The following is a 23,900-nucleotide window of genomic DNA, read 5'->3' as shown; positions in this document are numbered from 1 at the left end:
TTCCTCTCAGGCTGGCCTGGGCAGCGGAGGGAAGGAGAACCCTTCTCTGATACTAGATGGTGCCTGGGAGAAATCAAGGCAGAGGGTCCTAGCCGGTGGGCTCCTTGGAGGTTGTGGCTCCTGTCCGGGTGACAGCCAGCACATATTGGGGCCTAATGTGTTCCCTGGCGCTGTGAGTCCCGGCTGCCTGGGGACTCAGGAGGGTGGAGCCCACGCCACCTTCCAAGGGACCTGGCCATCCCTGCCTGCCGACCACCCAACTCCTGGGAGCCTGCTTCCCTCACGGCGGCTGGCAGGCCGTGGCGGTCTCCGCGGAGGCCTCCGGTCCAGGGCCGGCGGGGCAGGGAGCCCCGAGGCCTGCAGCCCCCTGGATGCCCACCGATGTACTGGCGGCAGAAAAGGGCTGCGCCCCGCGTGCGCCCGTCGGGGCGGGCAGTCCGCCCAGCGCTCCCCACGGTCGCAGCCATTCCAAGCACCTGCAGCGGCGCCTCCCCCACTCCGCACTCCGGGAAGCCGCAGCCGCCGCGGCTCCGCTTCCGCGTCGCCCCTCGGGAAGACCGCGCGACCACGCCCCCGCCGCGCCCCGCCCCCGGCAGGGGCTGACCACACCCCTCTCCCGCTCACGCAGAGGCCCTGCCCCATGCTTCTCACCTCGTCCTCGCTTCCGGCCCCGCCCCGCGCACGAGGCTCCGCCCCACGCTCGTTACCTCTTCGGCTCGAGGCGGGCCCCGCCTTGCTCCCTGGCCGCAGCCCCACTCCCAAGGCCCCGCCCTGCGCTCTTCACCTCGTCTTCTCGCTTCCGGCCCCGCCCGTGCTTGGGCCCCGCCCCGCGCTCCTCACCTGTCCAATCGCTGTCTGCCCCGCCCCACGCTCCTCACCTTATCCTTGCGCTTTCAGCCACGCCCCGCGCCTGAAGCCCCGCCCCACACTCTTTACCTCGTCCCCTCGCTGTCGGCCCCGCCCCGAGCTGAGGCCCCGCCCCGCGCTCTCACCTCGTCCCCGCGCCCCGGCCCCGCCCCCGCACTTCCGGGCGCCGCCGGCGGGGGCGCTCGGGCCTGGGCTTCGGCGCTCTGGGCTCGGGCTCCGGCTCCGGAGGCAATCGTGGCCGCTGCCGCCGCCAGAGCCGGCCGGAGTCGACCCGGAGCCGCGTCCACGCGGAGCGGGCGGGTGGGAGCTGGCGGCTGGGCCCCTGCGGCGCCCCCGCGGCCTGCCCCGCGTCCGCCCCCGGGCCGCCGAGCCGCAGCCGCCGAGATGGGGGCCGCCCCGGGCCGCGCCCCCGCCGAGTCCCGCCCGCCGCGCTGCCGCTGAGCGCATGGGCCGGGCTGCGCCGCGCCGCTCCGGGAGCCGGGCCCGGGGCCCCGCCACCTCCGCGCGCGGGTGAGTAGGGCCGGGCGCCGGGGCGGGCTAGGCCGCGCTAGGCCGGGCGGGCGGGACCCGGAAGCGGCGGGGGGCGCGGGTGGCTGACGCGCGTGGGGCCGAGGGGGTGGGCGCGCGGGGAGCTGGGGCAGGGGTGTCCCTGGGCAGCGAGACCGGCGGCGCGGGGGCCGCTTGGAGTTCCGAGGCCTCGGGCGCGTCTGGGGGCGCGGAGCAGCTGCAGGGGCCGCGCATCGCGTGCGGGAACCCCGGGAGAGCCGGGCCTGGAGCCCTCCCCGCCTCCCAGAAGTCGGCAGGAGTCCGGCTGCCCCGGAGGAGGGCACTCCCGCCCGCCCTCGCCGAGGCCGCGTACCGGGTCCAGGTCGCGGTGCGGCCTGAGTAGCCGCGTGCTCAGGCGTTCGTGCCCTCCAGGTTTGATGCCTCGCTGCCCAAACACTCGTCTCTCTCTTGGGTGTGGTTCCTAGATTCTACCCCCCGCCCGGCACTTTGGAATTTAGCCCCCAGTGAAACCAGAGCTGCATTGCCCGAGCAGTGAAACTTTCGGCTTGGCATTGAAGAAAGTAGAGAAAAACATGTCAGTTCTCTAGGGATTTTTCTCAGCCCATCTATAAGGTAATTTTTTTTTTTTTTTTTTTTTTGTAGAGATGAGGTGTCACTATATTGCCCAGCAAGTGTTGTTGAACTCTTGGCCTCAAGCGATCCACCTGCCTCAACCTGCCAAGGTGCTGGGACTACATGCGTGACCACCGCCCCCTCTAAGATAATTTTTTTTTTTTTTAGACGGAGTCTCGCACTGTCGCCCAGGCTGGGAGTGCAGTGGCGCGATCTTGGCTCACTGCAACTTCCACCTCCTGGGTTCAAGCAGTTTTCCTGCCTCAGCCTCCTGAGTAGCTGGGATTACAGGCATGCGCCACCACGCCCGGCTCATTTTTCTATTTTTAGTAGAGACGGGGTTTCACCGTATTGACCAGGCTGGCCTGGAACTCCTGACCTCAGGTGATCCGCCCACCTCGGCCTACCAAAGTGTTGGGATTACAGGTGTGAGCCACCGTGCCTGGCCCCTTCTAAGATAATTGATAAAGGGTGCAGTGCAATAGTGTGATCTCCGCTCACCGCAATCTCCGCCTCCCAGGTTCAAGCGATTCTCCTGCTTCAGCCTTCCCAAGTAGCTGGGATTATAGGCATGTGCCACCAAACCTGACTAATTTTGTATTTTTAGTAGAGTTGGGGTTTCTCCATGTGGGTCAGGCTGGTCTCAAACTCCTGACCTCAGGTGATCCGCCCACCTCGGCCTCCCAAAGTGCTGGGATTACAAGGGTCAGCCACCACACCTGGCCTCAGTTTCAGTTTTAAGATCTCCATTCGGGGACAAGGATGGGAAAGCATGAAAAACAGTGTTTTTGTTTGATTTTCAGCTGGTGTTGACTTGGATTTCTAGTTTCAGAAAAGCTAAGCAGACTTTTTCGGATTACATTAGTCACTGAGAATTTCAGTGATGGGGGAACAAATTACATGTGAAATAGTAGCCCTGAACCTTCAAGAGTTAAATCAGTGGACAGTTGGGAAGATGTCAGAGTCGTGCTGTTTTACTTGCATCCTCCATGTAAATCAAAATTTCAAAAGTTAAGTTTGGGTAAAATAAATACCTACACACGTAGGTAGCACTGAGTTTGCTGCCATGGTGCCTGGGGCATATGCCTAAGCAGTGATGAAAGGGAATTTTAAATACGGTGTCAGACTTGTAGGCATCCTGCCCATTTTATGGACTCACTTTATTGATGGTAGCTACAGGCTGTAGGCCAGCTTCAGTGCTTGCGGGCATTTGATGCTAACCTGAGTAAACATAACTGCTTTATGTGTGGTGTCTACGTGTGTGTACACTAAATGCTTGGTGTGCTTCCATGTGGAAACCCAGAGATTTCAGGAATTGGGATATGTTTTAACAACATCAGTAACTTGTGGAGGGGTTCATGTGCTTCCAGGGACACCAAAAAGTCTTCTGTCAGTTGACAGCCCAAAATACACATGATTATAAAAAAATTTTCTCCTGGGCTCTGAAAAATAGTTTAAAATAATTAAGGTGGACTTGGTTCACACATGAATTAAAACATTAGTTTTGGGGCCAGGCAAGGTGGCCTGTAATCCCAACACTTTGGGAGGCCGAGATGGGCAGATTGCTTTGAGCTCAAGAGTTTGAGACCAGCCTGCCCAACATGGTGAAACCCCATCTCTACAAAAAATACAAGAATTAGCCGGGCGTTGGTGGCTCCTGCTTGTAGTCCCCGCCATATAAGAGGCTGAGGCTGGAGAGTTGCTTGAGCCTGGGAAGCTGAGGCTGCAGTCAGCTGAGCTCGCCCCACTGCACTCCAGCCTGGGCGACAGAGCGAGACCCTGTCTCAAAATAACAAAAAAAACAAAACAACAAAACCCATTAGTTTTGGAAGAATTTGCTGCTGTTTTCTGTAGTACAGTAGTTCAGCATCTGTAGAGAGCCAGTGTTTGGCATCTGTGACAAATGTCTGTCTTTTTTACATCAATGAATGAAATCAAGGAATTAAATATCATTGAATTAAAAATCAATGAATTAAATATTCATTGATGAATATTCAAGCTAGTGAATGGCAGCGCATCTATCACGGTAAGGCTCAGGTGGTCAGGGTGCAGGCCTTCTTTCCTGTGACGGCGTCCCAGACAGATGACCGTGAGCTAGTGTGGAGGTGTCCACACCCAGGGTGCTCCCTCCATGCTGATAGGGCTCACAGAGTGGCTGCCGCTGAAGTGGTGTGTGAGCAGCAGGATAGCACAGCTCACTGGGCCTTGACCTTTAGAAGCTGTGTTCCTGCTGAGACCAAGATGACACACTACCCAGCAGCGTTCCCAAAAAGTCCTGAGCTGCTGAAATGTCACTGGGGGCACATAGTTGCAACCCATCCTCCATCTATAGGTACTTCTTATTTATTTAGTAATTTTATTTTATTGTTTTAGAGACAGGATCTTGCTCTGTTGCCCAGGCTGGAGTGCAGTGGCATGCGATTATAGCTCACTGCACCCTTGAAGTCCTGGGGTCAAGGGATCCTCTTGCCCCAGCCTTCCAAGTAGCTGGGACTACAGGCATACACCACCATACCTGGCTAATTAAGAAAGTTTTTTTGTAGAGATTGGGTCTCACTATGTTGCCCAGGTTAGTCTTGAACTCCTGGACTCAAGGGATCCTCCAGCCTCAGCCTCCTGAGTAGTTGAGACTACAGGTGCGTGACACCATGCCTGGCTCTGTGGATCCTTCTTGCTTCCAGCCAGGAGCAGCTGTTGGCTGGTAAAGTGTGTGCAATGTGAGGAAGTTCATGTGGGGGACAGATTCCATGTAGACCAGGGACAGCAGTGTGGAGTGGTGGCTGGGAGATCCCCCTTGAGTTGGTCCTGGGTTTTAGGGTTTTATTTGTTCCCCGTGGCTTGTTCAGCACTCCAGGCTTTTGAACCCAACATGCTTCTCTAAAGCCCTCTCTCCAGCCCCTTTTAGCCAGGACCACTTACATCATGGCAGGCTGTGTGGCAGTCACCTGCGTGGCCAGGTTGAGAGGCATAGCCAGAGCTCCTGGGCTCCTATAGTTCGTGGCAGGAAGGACCACAGACCATGGCAGGGGTTCTGTTGGAGCCCTTACCTAGTCTCTTTTGCATACTCCTTGCAGGCTTGTAGCAGCATCAGCAGTAGTAGCAGCAAATTCTATAGTTCCCTGATGTCTAAGAGGGTGGGTGGTTCGGTTTTCAGCTTAAGGAGTGAAGTCACATGAACTATAGCTTCCTTAGCTACAAACTCTATTTGCATTTCCTTTTATTCTGTACCTTCTCTGTTCCTTAAGTTACCCATTTACTATTTGCTATCTGAATCCTCATCAGACAGGCTTTTAAGAGTCAAGTGCAGCATTCTGACAGAGCGTGTTAAGATTGTCTCCAGTGGCGGTGTCCGAGCGCCTCTGGGCGTGGGTGGTGTCCTTGATCCCCTGGTTGATGGGGCTGAAGGTGACCCATGATTATCTCTCTTTGAGGCGCGTGTTGAGAGTTGGAGGAACACCGTGCCGTGTGTTCTCATGTGTTGCAAGGTGTACCGCGTGTGACGTGACGCAAAGGCGGAAAACAGTGGCCTTGAGCCTGGAGGATGTGGGGTTCAGAAGACGCTCACCATGCTCGGGGCTGCAGCGCGCCTTCCTTTCTCTCTGAGTGTTGTTGGGGCTGGTGGAGTGATTGTCTCCATCTTGCTTGTGACGGTCCAGCCCTCACTCCGGTTTATACACATAGCCAGGACTAGAGGCAGCTTTCCTGCCTCCAGCCTTCCTGTCTTCCCTGTCACTCAGCTCTGCAGCTGAGGTGGGAGGTGCTCAAGCTGCCAGCCTCCGTGATGTTCATGCAGTGAGACTTGTGGGGAGTGGCATTCCCGTGTCCTGGGCATCCCTTCTTAGCATGAGAGGCATTCCTGTCGTTGTAAACGTTTCCAGAAATTGTTTTAAAGTGGAACTATGCTTGTAGCCAAAATATAGCTCGACTGAACATTTAAACTGAGTTTCTTGCTTTGAGTTTGAGCGGGAGGGCATCATCGTGAGTCTTGTCTTGAGAAAACCTCTGGTCGTGTTTCATGGACCCACCTTTCCTAATCCTTGTCCTCTTAATGGTTTCAACAGGACAGATTGATTCACTTTGGAGCTGTAAGTACTGATGTATTAGGGTGCAGCGCTCATTGTTCATTGACGCAGAGTCCCAAAATGAATATCCAAGAGCAGGGTTTCCCCTTGGACCTCGGAGCAAGTTTCACCGAAGATGCTCCCCGACCCCCAGTGCCTGGTGAGGAGGGAGAACTGGTGTCCACAGACCCGAGGCCCGCCAGCTACAGTTTCTGCTCTGGGAAAGGTGTTGGCATTAAAGCTGAGACTTCGACGGCCACTCCGAGGCGCTCGGATCTGGACCTGGGGTATGAGCCTGAGGGCAGTGCCTCCCCCACCCCACCATACTTGAAGTGGGCTGAGTCACTGCACTCCCTGCTGGATGACCAAGATGGGATAAGCCTATTCAGGACTTTCCTGAAGCAGGAGGGCTGTGCCGATCTGCTGGACTTCTGGTTTGCCTGCACTGGCTTCAGGAAGCTGGAGCCCTGTGACTCGAACGAGGAAAAGAGGCTGAAGCTGGCGAGAGCCATCTATCGAAAGTACATCCTTGATAACAATGGCATCGTGTCCCGGCAGACCAAGCCAGCCACCAAGAGCTTCATAAAGGGCTGCATCATGAAGCAGCTGATCGATCCTGCCATGTTTGACCAGGCCCAGACGGAAATCCAGGCCACTATGGAGGAAAATACCTACCCCTCTTTCCTTAAGTCTGATATTTATTTGGAATATACGAGGACAGGCTCGGAGAGCCCGAAAGTCTGTAGTGACCAGAGCTCTGGGTCAGGGACAGGGAAGGGCATATCTGGATACCTGCCGACTTTAAATGAAGATGAGGAATGGAAATGTGACCAGGACATGGACGAGGACGATGGCAGAGACGCTGCTCCTCCCGGAAGACTCCCTCAGAAGCTGCTCCTGGAGACAGCTGCCCCGAGGGCCTCCTCCAGTAGACGGTACAGCGAAGGCAGAGAGTTCAGGTGAGTCCGACGCCAAGCGTCCTGCTTTCTGTACTCACCTCCGAGAGCTGGAGAACAAGCCAGAGAAAGGTGCTGATGAGGCGGGCGTTAACCCACACTGGATGTCCTGCTGCAGTTGGGGTTGAATTTTGGTTCTGTTCTTATTCGTGATACTTTTGCATTTGTCATTAGATACTTTTGTATATTTGTAATGTTGAGAGTACTTTTACTGAGAACAGACCAGACTAAAATAGATGACTTATGAGTCATTAGGAACCTCGGAATTCTTCAAAGTCACGATGACATGTAAACTTTACCCTTCATCAGTAGAGTCTGTACTCTCTTAAATAGGATCTGGATCTATCCGGTAGACATGGTCCTTTGCGCTTAATAAAGGGAGGAGTGGACGTTTCAGGGCATCAATACTTGGATGATTGGATTCTTGCTTTTTTTTTTTTTTTTTTTTTTGAGACAGAGTTTCACTCTTGTTGCCCAGGCTGGAGTGCAGTGGCACAATCTCGGCTCACTGCAACTTTCGCTTCCTGGGTTTGAACGATTCTCCTGCCTCAGCCTCCTAAGTAGCTGGGATTACAGGCATGTGCCACCACACCCGGCTAATTTTGCATTTTTAGTAGAGACGGGGTTTCTCCACGTTGGCCAGACTGGTCTCGAACTCCCGACCTCAGGTGATCCACCCGCCTTGGCCTCCCAAACTGCTGGGATTACAGGCGTGAGCCGCCGCGTCCGGCCAGATTGTTGCTTTTATAATGATCTTCTAAGCTTCTTCCTAGAGGCTGAGAAATAGTAGGGGGGATGTTTTATGTGTGGGGAATGGTCATAGTACTTTGAAAACTTCTTGTGGCTGTGGTGGGCATTCCAGGATTGGGCCTTTTTTCCTGCCAACAAAATCTGTTGGTGGTGTTGTGTAGTCCACAGCAGCGTGGGCCCTGAGGCGATCCTCGCAGGGCATGTGGGGTGTGTGTGCTGCCTGGGACGGAGCAGAGTGGTGCTCAGCCTTGAAACCTGTTTCTTTATTCTTCCTTCCCTGTGATCCCTGCGTGGTTCCTGGAGGTTTATTTGACTTTTGGGCTGGCATCTGTTGTGCTTGTGAACAGAGCACATACATTTCCCACTCTTTCCCTAGAGCTGGTGACCGGAGGCTCCAGCCTGTGTAACTTTGAAAGCCTGGAATTCATTCGACCCCTGCTGATTTAATCAAGACTCCGAAAGCACAGCCCCACGTGCTGGGACTCTCCCGAGGAGTTATTAAAAACTCGCATCAGTTCTTCAAGCTTACTGTGACACAGAAATCGCTGCTGGCTCATAAACACAGGATTAAACATTTCTAAGGTTAAACCCCTTTAGTCTAAGTGATACGATTTAAGATGGACTGTCGACTGGGCGTGGTGACTCACTCCTGTAATCCCAGCACTTTGGGAGGCCTAGGTGGGCAGATCACCTGAGGTTGGGAGTTCGAGACCATCCTGGCCAACGTGGTGAAACCCCATCTCTACTAAAAATACAACAATTAGATGGGTGCAGTGTTGCATGCCTGTAATCCCAGCTACTCGGGAGACTGAGGCAGGACAATCACTTGAACCTGGGAGGTGGAGGTTGTGGTGAGTCTTTTTTTTATTTTGAGATGGAGTCTCACTCTGTCACCCAGGCTGGAGTGCAGTGGCACGATCTTGGCTCACTGCAACTACCACCTTCCAGGTTCAAGAGATTCTCTCGCCTCAGCCTCCCAAGTAGCTGGGATTATAGGCGCTTGCCACCACGCCCAACTAATTTTTGTATTTTTAGTAGAGATGGGGTTTCGCCATGTTGGCCAGGCTAATCTCAAACTCCTGACCTCAGGTGATCCGCCTGCCTCAGCCTCCCAAAGTGCTGGGATTACAGGCGTGAGCCACCACGCCTGGCCGGTTGTGGTGAGTCTTGATTGTGACAAGAGGACAAGAGTGAAACTCCATCTCAAAAAAAAAAAAATGGACTGTCCACCTAATGTATTTTTTTTTCCTTTTTTTTTTTTTTTTTTTTTTTTTTTTGAGATGGAGTCTTACTCTATCGCCCAGGCTTAGAGTATAGTGGCACCATCTCGTCTCACTGCAAACTCTGCTTCCTGGGTTCACGCCATTCTCCTCCCCCAGCCTCCTGAGTAGCTGGGACTACGGGTGCCCAGCACCACGCCCAGCCAATTTTTTGTATTTTTAGTAGAGACGGGGTTTCACTGTGTTAGCCAGGATGGTCTCGATCTCCTGACCTCGTGATCCACCCACCTCGGCCTCCCAAAGTGCTGGGATTACAGGCATGAGCCACCACGCCCGGCCTTTTTTTCTTTTTTGTTCATTGTCTTTAGCCAAGTGCTATTTATTTAGCAAACGTTTTAGGACACAATATGCCGTAAAGGTATCCTGTTGAATAAGGCTGGTATAACTGAGAGTTTCTTTCTTTTTTTTTGAAATGGAGTCTCACTTTGTCTCACAGGCTGGAGTGCAGTAGCACGATCTCGGCTCACCGCAACCTCTGCCTCCTGGGTTTAAGTGATTCTTTTGCCTCCCGAGTAGCTGGGATTACAGATGTGTGCTACCACGCCTGGCTAATTTTTGTATTTTTAGTAGAGATAGGGTTTCGCCATGTTGGCTAGGCTGGTCTCGAGCTCTTGGACTCCAGTGATCTCAGCTTTCCAAAGTGTGGGCATTACAGGCGTGAGCCACTGCACCTGGCTGGTTATTTTTGTTTGTTTTTTTGTTTGAGATGGAGTCTCACTTTGTCGCCCGGGCTGGAGTGCAATAGTGCAATCTCAGCTTACTGAAACCTCTGCCTCCCGGGTTCAAGTGATTATCCTGCCTCAGCCTCCTGAGTAGCTGGGATTACAGGTGTGAGCCACCATGCCCAGCTAATTTTTTGTATTTTTGGTAGAGACGGGCTTTCACCACGTTGGCCAGTCTGGTCTCGAGCTCCTGTCCTCAGGAGATCCGCCCGCCTCAGCCTCCCAAAGCACTGGGATTCCAGGTGTGAGCCACTGCGCCCCGGCTGGTTATTTTTAAGATGGGACTGAAGTTGAGGGCTGGGCTGCAGGAAGAAGATGAGCTCCGTTCTGATTTCCACTGTTAGAACCGCAGTGCTTCCCTCCCAGCCACTCTCAGTTCTTGGCTGCGAGCAGTAGCTTTGCCGTCTGTCCTTAGTTTGCTGTATTTGTAATAAGCAACCTTTGCTATAAAATTAGTGGAAGACATTGGCTTTTCCTGTCTAATTTTGTGTAGCTGTGTCTACACAGTTTGGGTGCTGACTTGCCTGCTGTGGGGCTGCTGGTGGCAGAGGACCCTGGAGCTTGGGAGTCCTGTCTGCAGTTGAATCCTCCCTGTGGGAGGTGGCCCGTGGTGCAGCCTGTGGTTTGAAGATCTCTGATGTTGGAGTGGTTGCCTGTTAGCACGGACAGGGCATGAAGTCCAGGCTGTGTTCCTCACGTTTGGAACATTCTGTCCTGCCAGGGGTGGGTGAGGGTGCACTAAGTTGGAAGTCGTGGAAAGCCACCCACCTGGGCGCAACCCTGAAGGGCGCTGTTGGGACAGAGCCTTGGGTGTGCCTCAGTCAGGGCCTGGCACCTTCGCTTTGTGCCAGTCTGACTTTGCCTGCCTGGTGGGCGGCTTTGTGGGCTTTTGTGTTGGAGGTGGCTGCTGCAGTGACCTTGGGCTCCGGGCTCCCTTGTTTGCAGATGCTTCCCGCAGCTCTGAAGGACGGGCCTGCCATTGCTCTGAGGAGGGCACGTGTGCCGCTGTGTCCTGTCTGTCTCAGCACAGTCATGGTGTATGCACGGGGGGCTGCGCAGCAGGGCCATTCCTGAAGGAAAGTGGGGTGCTCCACCCAGACAGACGCCTGCTCCCCAGTGGGGAGCCGGGGGTGGTCCTCCAAAGGAAGGCAGCGGGTAACGCAAAGGGAGGAGGAGAGTGGGTACTGAACGGGCAGCTACCACAACAGGGCCAGAAGCTTGGGCCTCACGTGTTAGGGGCTGCATTTCCCGTGGAGAGCCGGTTAGTCGTCCTGGGGTGGAATCTGCGTGGAGGAATGTGTCAGGAGGGCCAGGCCTCGGATGCTGACCCCTCTGTCCTGGGGGCTGCTTTGCCTGTGTCTCTGCCACAGTCCCTCATCCCCTGCGGTGGGGCTGCTGTGGTCCAGCACGGCCACAGGCGTCCAGTTTCCCTTTGGGAGGCCTGGGTGTGGGTTCTTGTTGGTCCGTGTGTGAGCCGCGTAGTGGTTTTACATACTTGATTTGAGGAAAGTGATGTGTTTTGCTTAGGTCTTTGTCTCAAACTAGGAAAGAGCTCCATTCCTAGCCCTTCTCTGTGTTTGTCCCACTTACCTGCTGTCATTTTGAGCTCCTGGGCCAGGGTTTCCTGGGGTTCTTCCCTGGCTCCCCTGTTCTGCTTCTGTGGGAACACCTTCTGCACCCTCAGGTCTTTGTTCCCATTGTCAGTGGAACTTTGGACAGAGCTGACTGGTTCACGTGTCATTTCAGCTGTGTGGATCAGCAGGCAGGTTCTGCTGTTGACCGAGTGGTCGGGCGGGGAGCCCAGGGCCTGCACTCCCTGGCTGGCGGGCTCAGGCTCTGCTCCCCTTCAGGGTGGCTTGGCCCACCAGGTGGCCTTCAGGGCTGGCCTTGCACGCCCCTGCCAGGTCCAGTTGGTCAGGCTCACAGTCCCCTCGCCGCTGGCCTCTTCTGTTGACTGCCCTGACCTTCCTTGCTGGCTGGGGACAGGGTCTTCCTAGATATTTTTGTGTGTCTTCCTGGGCCAGTCCAGTGAGACAGTTGTGGATAGGGCTGGTCAATGTGGCCGTGGCCAGAGAATGGACGACAGATGTGTCCACAGCAGGAGCAACATGGTAGCTTGTCTTGGGCTCCTGGTTCATGGAGCTGCTCAGAGGACCATTGGGTCTTTCCAAGGTGGGCAACCAGCCCCTGCTGTTCAGGTTCCCACAGTGGTGCCTAAGGAACCATCTGACCTGCTCATTAGTTTATTGACTGTGTTTCTGGTAATGGCGTAAAAGTTTAAGAGAAGAAATGGTTTAAGAAAAGAAAAGAAACAGAAAGGGACCAAAATGTGTACAGAGTTGCGTGTGGTGGACTGGTTTTGGGTTTCCGTGTCAGCTGGACCTCGGGCGGTGGTGCTGCGGAAGATGCCTGGCCTCAGAGGGGCTGTGTTGCAAGGGTGGACTCTGCTTCCTGTGCAAAGGGGGTGGTCCGGGGTGGGGCTGCCCCAGGCTTGTCTTGTTAAGGGGACCTCTGCTGCGGTGCAGGGGGCAGAGGTGCTTGTGAGCCATACTGCCCCTGGTGTGGGCTCTGCTTGCCTGGGTGTGGGGCTTTCTAGTCTCCTTTGGGGTATTTGCTTCCCCTGTTTGAGCAGATCTAAAGAGAATTTTTTTGTTTGTTTTTTTTAAGACAGAGTCTTGCTCTGTCACCCAGACTGGAGTGTAGTGGCACCATCTCGGCTCACTGCAGCCTCCACCTCCGGGGTTCAAGCAGTTCTCCTGCCACAACCTCCCCAGTAGCTGAGATTACAGGCACCTGCCACCACGCCCGGCTAATTTTTTTTTTTTTTGAGAGGGAGTCTTGGTCTGTCGCCCAGGCTGGAGTGGAGTGGCACGATCTCAGCTCACTGCAACCTCCATCTTCTGGGTTCAAGAGATTTTCCTGCCTTAGCCTCCTCAGTAGCTGAAACTACAGACCCACGCCACCACGCTCGGCTAATTTTTTTAGTAGAGACGAGGTTTCACCGTGTTAGCCAGGATGGTCTCGATCTCTTGACCTTGTGATCCACCCACCTCAGCCTCCCAAAGTGCTGGGATTACAGGCGTGAGCCACCTTGCTCAGCGTTTTGTTTGTTTGTTTTTTTTTTTTGAGACCAGGCTGGCTGGTTTTGAACTCCTGACCTCAAGTGATCTGCCCGCCTCGGCCTCCCAAAGTGCAAGGGTTGCAGGTGTGAACCACCATGCCTGGCCCAAAGATAAATTTTTTTGTTTGTGGATATCCAAGGAAAACTTTGAAAATGATTCCTGGCCGGGCACGGTGGCTCACGCCTGTAATCCCAGACTCTGCTGGGCTCTGCTGGACTCTGTCACCACAGCACCAGCTTGCAGCCCACTTTTTTTTTTTTTTTTTCCCCAAGATGGAGTTTCACTCTTGTTGCCCAGGCTGGAGTGCAATGGCGTGATGTCAGCTTACTGCAACCTCTGCCTCCCAGGTTCTCCAGTCTCAGCCTCCCTAGTAGCTGGGATTACAGGTGCGTGCCACCATGCCTGGCTACTTTTTGTATTTTTAGTAGAGACGGGGTTTCGCCATGTTGGCCAGGCTGGTCTCGAACTCCTGATCTCAAGTGGTCCACCCACCTCGGCCTCCCAAAGTGCTGGAATTATAGGCGTGAGCCACTGTGCCCAGTCCATCCTGTATGTGTATGCACCTGTCAGTAGGCGAGGACTCCAAACATATTTTTTCTCTTCTTCAGTCATGTAAAGCTCCATAGTCACTGACAGGTTTCAGCAGAGTCCACAAAAGTATCTGTAGTTGCCTGTCAGGCCAAAGGATTCTGGAACCGAGAGGCCCCTTTGCCTGGGCAGACCTCCGTCCTGAGTTGTGTGGGTGGGTTGTGAAAGGGAAGCACTTTGCAGGCAGCCAGTGGCAGACGTGCTGATGAGACTGTGGTCCTGGCCCTGGTGCCAGTGTAGACCTGCAGCAGCTGTTTCTGGGAGGGCTTGGGGCAAGTGTCCCTGTGGGCCCGTGTGGTCCTTGTTGGAACTGAACTGTAGCCGTGACTGGCACCCCAGCCCATTCTCACATTTTGCACCAGTGTCACAGATCTGAACTGATGCACATGCTCCGGTTCCGCTCGTCCTTGTCAAACGCAGACGTCGTTTGTAGCAGCATACCCTGCAGTTATCAGAGGTGGGGGCCAGGCTGGGCCATGGTGGCTGTCAGGGAGGGAAGGCCACCTGTTGGCTCTTTCTTGGGCCCCTCCGCTGCCTACTTGTGCGTGTGGAGGGAAGCAGCTTTGCCTCAGTGTCCCCGTGTCATGGGGTCCTCTCAGAATCCATTAGCTCCTGAAAGTGTTTGGTCTCTCCACTCCCTCAGAGATGGAGACTGGTCATGGGACTCTATTACAGCAGACACAGATCTGCCATGCTGCTATGGCGTCCGGGGAGAGGCCACACGCCAGGCTGAGTTTGCATAGGGCCTAGACTCCATGCCCCTTCTCCTCCAGCAAGGACCCTGGGCCCTGTCCGGAGTTGGACGCTGGCTTGTGTGGATTGCAACCTCGGCCCACGGGCTTCCTTCGTGATCCGTTGAGGCATCTCCTGGCAAATGGGCTCAGCTCTTGGCTCAGGTGGTGGCTGGGTGGCCAGGTGGCCGGGTGACTGGGCGTCTGGGTGTCCCGGCAGGCGCTGTCCTTGCTGTGAGCTGCAGTGGGCTGCTTGGTCCTGGGCCCTGCTCGTGGCACTCACCCTCCTGCTTCCTTTGAGGTTGCTCCAGTGCTTTTTTTTTTTTTTTTTTTTTTTAATTTAAGTTCTGGGGTACATGTGCACAACGTGCAGGTTTGTTACCTATATATACATGTGCCATGTTGGTGTGCTGAACCCATTGACTCGTCATTTACATTAGGTATATCTCCTAATGCTGTCCCTTCCCCCTACCCCCTTTGTTTTGGTTTTGACCCACTCTGGATCTTTACCAACTCACCTGTTAGTCTATGGGATTGGTGTCTGCTCCTAAACAAACATTTAAAATAATCCTAAGGAGTGCTGCTTGTAATATTCCAGCAAATAGGATGACTTGAATACCCAGTGGCAGGCTGGTTGGTTACACAGGTGTTTTTTTCTGTACAGTTGGATATGTGGGCTTCTAATTTTTTTCTTTTTGTTTTTCTGTATTTTCCAAATTCCTATAACACCATGTTTGTAATTAGAAAGTATATTATTAAAAGAATAAAAGAGGCCGGGCGCGGTGGCTCATGCCTGTAATCCCAGCACTTTGGGAGGCTGAGGCGGGCGGATCACAAGGTCAGGAGATCGAGACCACGGTGAAACCCCGTCTCTACTAAAAATTACAAAAAATTAGCCGGGCGCGGTTGTGGGCGCCTGTAGTCCCAGCTACTCGGGAGGCTGAGGCAGGAGAATGGCGTGAACCCGGGAGGCGGAGCTTGCAGTGAGCCGAGATCGCACCACTGCACTCCAGCCTGGGCTGGGCGACAGAGCGAGACTCCGTCTCAAAAAAAAAAAAAAAAATAAATAAATAAAAGAATAAAAGCTTTACAATATGCAGCTATTCAAAACAGCTGCATATTTTTATTTTGAGATGGAGTCTCGCTCTGTCACTGGAGTGTAGTGGCGCGATCTTGGCTCACTGCAAGCTCCGCCTCCTGGATTCATGCCATTCTTCTGCCTCAACCTCCCAAGTAGCTGGGACTACAGGCGTCCACCACCACACCCGGCTAATTTTTTGTATTTTTAGTAGAGACGGGGTTTCCCCATGTTGGCCAGGATGGTCTCCATCTCCTGACCTTGTGATCCGCCCGCCTCGGCCTCCCAAAGTGCTGGGATTACAGGCATGAGCCACTGCGCCCGGCTGCACATTTTTTCTTTAAAAAGGATACAGGCCGGGCGCGGTGGCTCAAGCCTGTAATCCCAGCACTTTGGGAGGCCGAGACGGGCGGATCACAAGGTCAGGAGATCGAGACCATCCAGGCTAACATGGTGAAACCCCATCTCTACTTAAAAAAATACAAAAAACTAGCCGGGCGAGGTGGCGGGCGCCTGTAGTCCCAGCTACTCGGGAGGCTGAGGCAGGAGAATGGCGTAAACCCGGGAGGCGGAGCTTGCAGTGAACTGAGATCCGGCCACTGCACTCCGGCCTGGGCGACAGAGCAAGACTCCGTCTCAAAAAAAATAAAATAAATAAATAAAAAGGATACAAGTAAATGTGTCTTTTTTTTTTTTTTTTCTTTTTTTTGAGACGGGGTCTTGCTCTGTCACCCAGGCTGGAGTGCAGTGGTGTGATCTCAGCTCACTGCAACCTCTCCCTGCCAGGCTCAAGAGATCCTCCTCCCTCAGCCTCCCCAGTAGCTGGGATTACAGGCGCCCACCACCACACCTGGTTGGTTTTTTTTTTTTTTGAGACGGAGTCTCGCTCTGTCGCCCAGGCTGGAGTGCAGTGGCGCGATCTACCCTCACTGCGAGCTCTGCCTTCCGGCTTCACGCCATTCTCCTGCCTCAGCCTCCCAAGTTGCTGGGACTGCAGGCGCCCACCACCATGCCCGGCTAATTTTTTTGTGTTTTTAGTAGAGACAGGGTTTCACCGTGTTGGCCAGGATGGTCTTGTTCTCCTGACCTCGTGATCCACCCGCCTCGGCCTCCTAAAGTGCTGGGATTACAGGCGTGAGCCACCGCGCCAGCCCACACCTGGTTAAGTTTTTGTATTTATTTATTATATTATTTTTTTTTTTTCTTGAGGCAGAGTCTTGCTCTGTTGCCCAGACTGGAGTGCAGTGGTGCAACCTCGGCTCACTGCAACCTCCGCCTCCTAGGTTCAAATGATTCTCCTGCCTCAGCCTCCTGAGTAGCTGGGATTATAGACATGCACCACCACGCCTGGGTAATTTTTGTATTTTTAGTAGAGCTGAGGTTTCACCATGTTGGCCAGGCTGGTCCTGGACTAACCTCATGATCTGCCCACATTGGCCTCCCAAAGTACTGGGATTACAGGTGTGAGGCACTGCGTCCAGCTGTTCTTTTAGGGACACCAGCCCTCTTGGGTCAGGGCCCTACCTTTACGATCTCATCTAACAATAACACTTCCTTATTTCAAGCACAGCCATGTGGTGGTCAGGGCTGACACGTATTAATTGGGGGACACGGTTCGGTCCTTAGTGCCTTTTCTGAGTAATGTGCTTACTGCTATGTGTCCACTGGCTCTTTGAGAACTCTGCTGCTCTCCTGTCTCACTCCTACCCTGAGGTGTTCATGCACCAGGGCTTGGTGCTTTCACTTCTGAGCCAAGAGTTTTGCTTTTGTCCCCTAGGCTGGAGTGCAATGGCATGATCTTGGCTCACTGCAACCTCTGCCTCCTGGGTTCAAGCAATTCTCCTGCCTCAGCCTCCCAGGTAGCTGGGATTACAGGCGTGCGTCACCATGCCCAGCTAATTTTTGTATTTTTAGCAGAGACCAGGTTTTACCATGTCGGCCAGGCTGGTCTTGAACTCTTGACCTCAAGTGATCCGCCTGCCTCGGCCTCCCAAAGTGCTAGGATTATAGGTGTGAGCCACTGTGCCCAGCCATTTTGTTTCCTATACAATTTTGTGTGTTTGTTTTTGAGTTAATAATTGCTATTTTTTTCATTTGATTAAATATTTTACTTTCCAACTTAAATCTTCCCATACTCTTCAGCTCAGTAGAGTGGTTGTGAATATTCTTCTCCTCACTGTAAAACCTGTTAAATAAAGTATTTTTTCTCTGGAAGACATGTGTTCTGAAGCCTTCCATATTCCCACTCTGGTTGAAACAGTTACTCTTTAGGCATCCTGTGGTGACTGGGTGCCGTGGCACTGGTGTGTGTGGTACTGGCATGCTTTGTAACTGGGCGCAGTGGTACTGGGTGCTGTTATTGGGTGCTGTGATACTGGGTGTTATGTTATTGGGTGCCATGGTACTGGGTGCTGTGTTATTGGCATGCTGTGGTACTGGGTGCTGTGTTATTGGCGTGCTGTGGTACTGGGTGCTGTGTTATTGGGGTGCAGTGGTACTGGGTGCTGTGTTGTTGGTGTGCTGTGGTACTGGGTGCTGTGTTGTTGGTGTGCTGTGGTACTGGGTGCTGTGTTATTGGCATGAAGTGGTACTGGGTGCTGTGTTACTGGTGTGCTGTGGTACTGGGTGCTGTGTTGTTGGTGTGCTGTGGTACTGGGTGCTGTATAAGCATGCCGTGGTACTGGGTACTGTGTAATTAGCGTGACGTGATACTGAGTGCTGCGTTATTGGCGTGCCGTGGTACTGGGTGCTGTGTTATTAGTTTGCCATGGTACGGGGTGGTGTGTAATTAGCGTGCTATGGTACTGGGTACTGTGTAATTAGTGTGCCATGGTACTGGGTGCTGTGTAATTAGTGTGCCATCGTACTGGATGCTGTGTTTTTGGCATGTCGTGGTACTGGGTGCTGTGTTATTGGCATGCCGTGGTATTGGGTGCTGTGTTACTGGCGTGCTGTGGTACTGGGTGCTGTGTTACTGGCATGCTATGGTACTGGGTGCTGTGTTATTGGTGTGCTGTGGTACTGGGTGCTGTGTAATTAGCATGCTGTGGTACTGGATGCTGCATTGGTGTGCCATGGTACTGGGTGCTGTGTTATTGGCATGCTGTGGTACTGGGTGCTGTGTTTTTGGCATGCCATGGTACTGGGTGCTGTGTTATTGGCATGCTGTGGTACTGGGTGCTGTGTTATTGGTGTGCCATGGTACTGGGTGCTGTGTAATTACCATGCCATGGTACTGGGTACTGGGTGCTGTAGTACTGGGTGCTGTTATTAGCATGCCGTGGTACTGGGTGTTGTGTTATTGGTGTAATGTGGTACTGGGTGCTGTGTTATTGGCATGCTATGGTACTGGGTGCCGTGGTACTGCGTGCTGTGTTATTGGTGTGCTGTGGTACTGGGTGCTGTGTTATTGGCATGGTATGTATTGGGTGCTGTGTTATTGGCATGCTATGGTACCTGGGTGCTATGGTACCATGGTACTGGGTGCTGTGGTACTGGTGTGCTGTGGTACTGGTGTGCTGTGGTACTGGTATTATGTGCTCATACCAAAAGAACTTGAGGGAGAGATGAGTTGGGTTTACAATTTAGGTTGGGTGGCAGGCACCTCCCCAGAGATCTGGAGGAATTGCACCATCACCTTCTGTTTTTGTGAGCTGCACTGGAAAGATCTGACTCCATTCTCTTCATACGGTGTGGATGGGGCTTTTTTTCTTCTCTTCAGACATTTTTTGGATGTTTTCTTTATCAACAGTGTTATTTCATAATATTGTGTTTTGCTTGGGGCTTTTTTCTTTCGTTGTGTTGAAGAAACTTGTCCTTTAATTGTGGACTTTAAAAATGCTATTTGTTTCTTTTCTTTTTTTTCTGAGGTAGATCTGGAAAAAAAGGCTCAAGCAATCCTCCTGCATCAGCCTCCAGAGTAGCTGGGACTACAGGCACTAATTTTTTTTTTCCCCCCGAGACGGAATTTTGCTCTTGTTACCCAGACTGGGGTGCAATGGTGCGATCTCAGCTCACCGCAACTGGTGCCTCCTGGGTTCAAGCGATTCTCCTGCCTCAGCCTCCTGAGTAGGTGGGATTACAGGCATGCACCACCATGCCCAGCTAATTTTGTATTTTTAGTAGAGATAGGGTTTCTCCACGTTGGTTAGGCTGGTCTCAATCTCCCGACCTCAGGTGATCCGCCCGCCTCAGCCTCCCAAAGTGCTGGGATTACAGGTGTGTGCCATCGCACCCGGCCCACCTTGCTAATTTTTTTACAGTTTTTTGTAGAGACAAGGTCTCCCTATGTTGCCCAGGCTGGTCTCAAGCTCCTGGCCTTGAGCAGTCCTCCTACCTTGCGCTTTCAGAGAGTTGAGATTTCAGGTGTGAGCCATTGATTGCATCTGACCAGAGATGTTATTTCTTTGATAATTTCTTCTCTTCCATCTTGACCATTTCTCGTTTTAGAACTTTTTTGAGATCTTATTTAGATTTTGGACCATTTAGAGTGATCCTTTAAATTTAAAATCTTTCACATATTTTGCATTTCTTTTTGTTGTGTTTTCGTAGCTTTTCAATACTTTTTTTCTGCCTTTGCTTTCTGAATATACACTCAAAAATTTATCCTTTTTTAATATATGTATATCAACGTTTAAAAATTTTTCTGGAGATGTTAAGATGTTAACTGTAATTTTTTTTTTTTCTTGAGACAGTCTTGCTCTGTCATCCAGGCTGGAGTGCAGTGGTGTGATCTCAGCTCACTGCAGCCTCAACCTCTTGGGCTCAAGAAATTATCCCACCTTAGCCTCCTGAGTATCTGGGACCACAGGTGTGCCTCACTGTGCCTGGGTATTTTATTATTTATTTATTTATTTGTTTGTTTGTTTGTTTTGAGACAGAGTCTCTCTCTGTTGGCCAGCCAGGCTGGAGTGCAGTGGCACAATCTCAGCTCAGTGCAACCTCTGTCTCCTGTGCTCAAGCAATTCTCTTGCCTCAGCCTTCTGAGTAGTTGGGATTACAGGCGTGTGTCACCATGCCTGCCTAATTTTTGTATTTTTAGTAGAGATGGGGTTTCACTATGTTGGCCAGGCTGGTCTCGAACCCCTGACCTCAGGTAATCTGCCTGCCTCAGCCTCCCACAGTGCTGGGATTATAGGCATGTGAGCCACCGCACCTGGCCTGTTTTTTTAAATTTTTATTATTTTAATTTTTTTCATTATTTTTAATTTTTTATTTTTTTATTCAATTATTATTTATTATTTATTATTTCTGTCACCCAGGCTGGAGTGCAGTGGTGTGACCACTGTTCACTTCAGCCTCAACTAGAGAGGGGGTTTCACCATGTTGGCCAGGCTGGTCTCGAACTCGTGACCTCAGGTGATCTGCCTGCCTCTGCCTCCCAAAGTGCTGGGATTACAGGCGTGAACCAGTGCTCCTGGCCCTGGCTAATTTTTTTTTTTTTTTTGTAGAGATAGGTTCTTTTGTGTTGCCTAGGCTGGTCTCGAACCCCTGTCCTCAAACAATTCTCCTGCCTTGGCCTCCCAATGCATTGGAATTAAAGGTGTGAGCCATGGTGCCTGGCTGCAGGTCTTTTTTTTTTGAGACGGAGTCTCGCTTTGTCACCCATGCTGGAGTGGAGAGGCGTGATCTTGGCTCACTTCAAGCTCCGCCTCCCGGGTTCACGCCATTCTCCTGCCTCAGCCTCCCGAGTAGCTGGGACTACAGGCGCCCCCCACCACGCCCGGCTAATTGTTTCGCATTTTTAGTAGAGATGGGGTTTCACTGTGTTAGCCAGGATGGTCTCCATCTCCTGACCTTGTGATCCACCCGCCTCGGCCTCTCAAAGTGCTGGAATTACAGGCATAACCCACCGCGCCCGGCCTGGCTACAGGTTTTATATCCTGTTTCTAGAAGTTAAATATGCTTTACTTGTGGTTGTGACGTTGCCGCCGCAAGTTCTCTAAACTGTTCTTGGACCGTGGGGCCCTTGTTTGTTGCTGGTCCACCACCATCTGCAGGAGTTGTGAACAGAGGACTGTCAGGGACCATTTTCGCTGCTGAAGGCTGCCAACCTGTGGATTCTCGCGCTGCCTGTCTCAGGCATCAGGCCATCCGTGAGCCCCTAGCGAGGTGTGGGAGTGTCATGCCATCCATGTGGAAACTGAGGCCCTGGAAGATTAAGTAACTTCCCATCTGCTGTAGTCAGGGTCAGGCCCTTAGTCACCTCTGTCTCTGGAACCCACAGGCCTGGAAACGGCACTTTTGAGCAGGGGCTCAGCGAGGCTGGGGGTCAGACCAGTGGCTGAGGTGCACCTGTGTGGAGATCTGAGGGTGACGTAAGTAGAGGCACTGGGGTAAGGGCCCCTCATGCAGTGTCAGGCTTGCACCTTTGCTTAGAGATTCCATTAGCTTTGGAATTTATAGCTTCATGGTGCAGTGTGAAGTTATGTTGAAGATACCATAAAGATAAAGCATTTCCATGGCCGACAAAAAAGTTTGCAAATGAAAGCAGTCCAGGCCGTTTTTGTTTTGATTTTGTTATGCGTCCGCTTACTGCTGCGCATTCTGTACGCCGATCGGAGTGTTTGGTAGATTCTCATGAGTTGGTTGCGTTTAGTTCATTTGGGTGAAGTGAAACTCCTTTTAAAAGAAGTAGAAAAAAGTTAAATATCTCATAAAATTAAAGCTTTTCTATTTCTGCCTCAGAGTGTTTCTCTCCAGACGGAGGCTTCTTCCTGCTGCACACTCAGAGTCAAGGAAACTAGACACAGCTGCTTCGGAGTGCCAGGGACGTCCACGAGCTGTCAGCCCAGGGAAGGGTTCCCGGATCCCTGACAATGTCACAAAAAGGGTAGACCCAGCTTGGAACTTGCAGTTTCTAAATTACTTCAAGGGAACAAATCAGAGTGCTTCATGTACAAAATTTTTATCTTAACTAGATTCATAAATATCAGGTGTTTTAATTTTTGATAAGACGTGGCTTTCAGAAGTTATCATTTTCATCTTGTAGCTTCAGCACTGAGAACTGGTCTCCTTTGGGTGAGTTCTATGCAGGATTCAGGGACCATGACTGTAAGCCGGCAGCCTGGTTCTGGGTAAATTATGGATTCAGACTTCTGCTGAGGAGGCTCTGAGGCTGGCGTGAGACTTGCCACCCTGCAGTCTGCAAGGGCTGTGGTCTGGCTGGCCTTCGTAAAGACCCTGGAGCAATAGGGCAGATTGCATCTTGGCAAATGACTCTAAATTGCCTGCAATTTGTTGGGAATTACCACTTCTAAATGTTTGTTGCAGTCGTAGATATCTGAGCTTGTGAAAGGTCATTGGCTCTTCTTTGGAACTGATAAATTTCTGGGGGCTTCTGCTCCAGGGGTCAAGGCTGGAGTGAGGGGGCTAGTGTCTCCTGGGGAGGAAAGCATAAAATAATTTTTGTTCTACTTTTTAAATGTTACCACTCTTCATTACATAAAGTGTTTCTCATCAGATCCTTGTGAACCTAAAAATGTGATGTGAAGCCATTTGTACAGTTCCAGGCTCTGAAGAGACTTTTGCGACATTTAAGAAATCTGGGCCGGGCGTGGTGGCTCACGCCTGTAATCCCAGCACTTTGGGAGGCCGAGGTGGGCGGATCACAAGGTCAGGAGATCGAGACCACGGTGAAACCCCGTCTCTACTAAAAATAGAAAAAATTAGCCGGGCGCAGGGGCGGGCGCCTGTAGTCCCAGCTACTCAGGAGGCTGAGGCAGGAGAATGGCGTGAACCCGGGAGGCGGAGCTTGCAGTGAGCTGAGATCCGGCCACTGCACTCCAGCCTGGGCGACAGAGCGAGACTCCGTCTCAAAAAAAAAAAAAAAAAAAAAAAAAAAAAGTCTGGCAGTGAGCAGCACAGAACTGGTTTAAATGTTCAGTGTTTATGCTGAGCAGAGGAAAGAGGTCTTCAGTTTCATAGCTGATCGTGTTGAGCAGTAACTAGCGAGACTCATTAGTGAGTTCTTTGGTGCGTTATAATTTTCAAAGTGCTCTTCATGTACATTACTTCATAGTTGTCAGTCAATGCAAAGACAGATTGTTGTCAGAGTTCTATGTGAAAGACATTTGGTAGCGGGCACAGTGGCTCACATCTGTAATCCCAGCACTTTGGGAGGCTAAGGGGGTTGGATTGCTTGAGCCCAGGATTTTGAGACCAGCCTGGGCAACGCAGGGAGATCCCCATCTCTACAAAAAAATAGAAAAATTGAGATGAGTGTGGTGACACGCACCTGTGGTTCCAGCCACTCGGGAGGCTGAGATGGGTGGGTCACCTGAGACTGGGAGGTTGAGGCTGCAGTGAGTGAGATTGTGCCACTGTTCTCCAGCCTGGCTGACAGAGAAAGACCCTGTCTCAAAAAAAAAAAAAAAAAAGGGTCGGACGCAGTGGGTCATGCCTGTTATCCCAGCACTTTGGAAGGTCAAGGCGGGAGGATCACGAGGTCAAGAGATCAAGAGCATCCTGGCCAATATGGTAAAACCCTGTCTCTACCAAAAATACAAAAATTGGCCAGGCACGGTGGCTCACGCCTGTAATCCCAGCACTCTGGGAGGCCGAGGTGGGTGGATCACAAGGTCAGGAGATAAGACCATCCTGGCTAACACAGTGTAACCCCATCTCT

The 23,900-nt window shown here is 52.2% G+C and overlaps 1 protein-coding gene across 3 annotated transcripts in view; it reads left to right on the top strand.

The window, feature by feature from the left end:
* Positions 1-1,022: 1,022 nt before the first annotated feature.
* LOC105485918 (axin 1) overlaps positions 1,023-23,900 on the top strand; it is a 68,833-nt gene continuing 45,955 nt past the window's right edge. For 2 of the 3 annotated variants that reach the window (XM_071083766.1, XM_071083764.1), the window contains exons 1-2: positions 1,023-1,377; positions 6,048-7,006. In XM_071083766.1, coding sequence (XP_070939867.1) covers positions 6,129-7,006 — 878 coding nt within the window. In that variant the 5' untranslated portion in view covers positions 1,023-1,377; positions 6,048-6,128. Of the gene's footprint in view, positions 1,378-6,047; positions 7,007-23,900 lie in introns of those variants that run through there. The other variant, XM_071083767.1, reaches the window with a different exon arrangement.

Source organism: Macaca nemestrina, chromosome 18, assembly GCF_043159975.1.
Source record: "Macaca nemestrina isolate mMacNem1 chromosome 18, mMacNem.hap1, whole genome shotgun sequence".
In the NCBI taxonomy this organism is placed as follows: Eukaryota; Metazoa; Chordata; class Mammalia; order Primates; family Cercopithecidae; genus Macaca; species Macaca nemestrina.
This window is presented reverse-complemented; position numbering and strand designations above follow the sequence as displayed.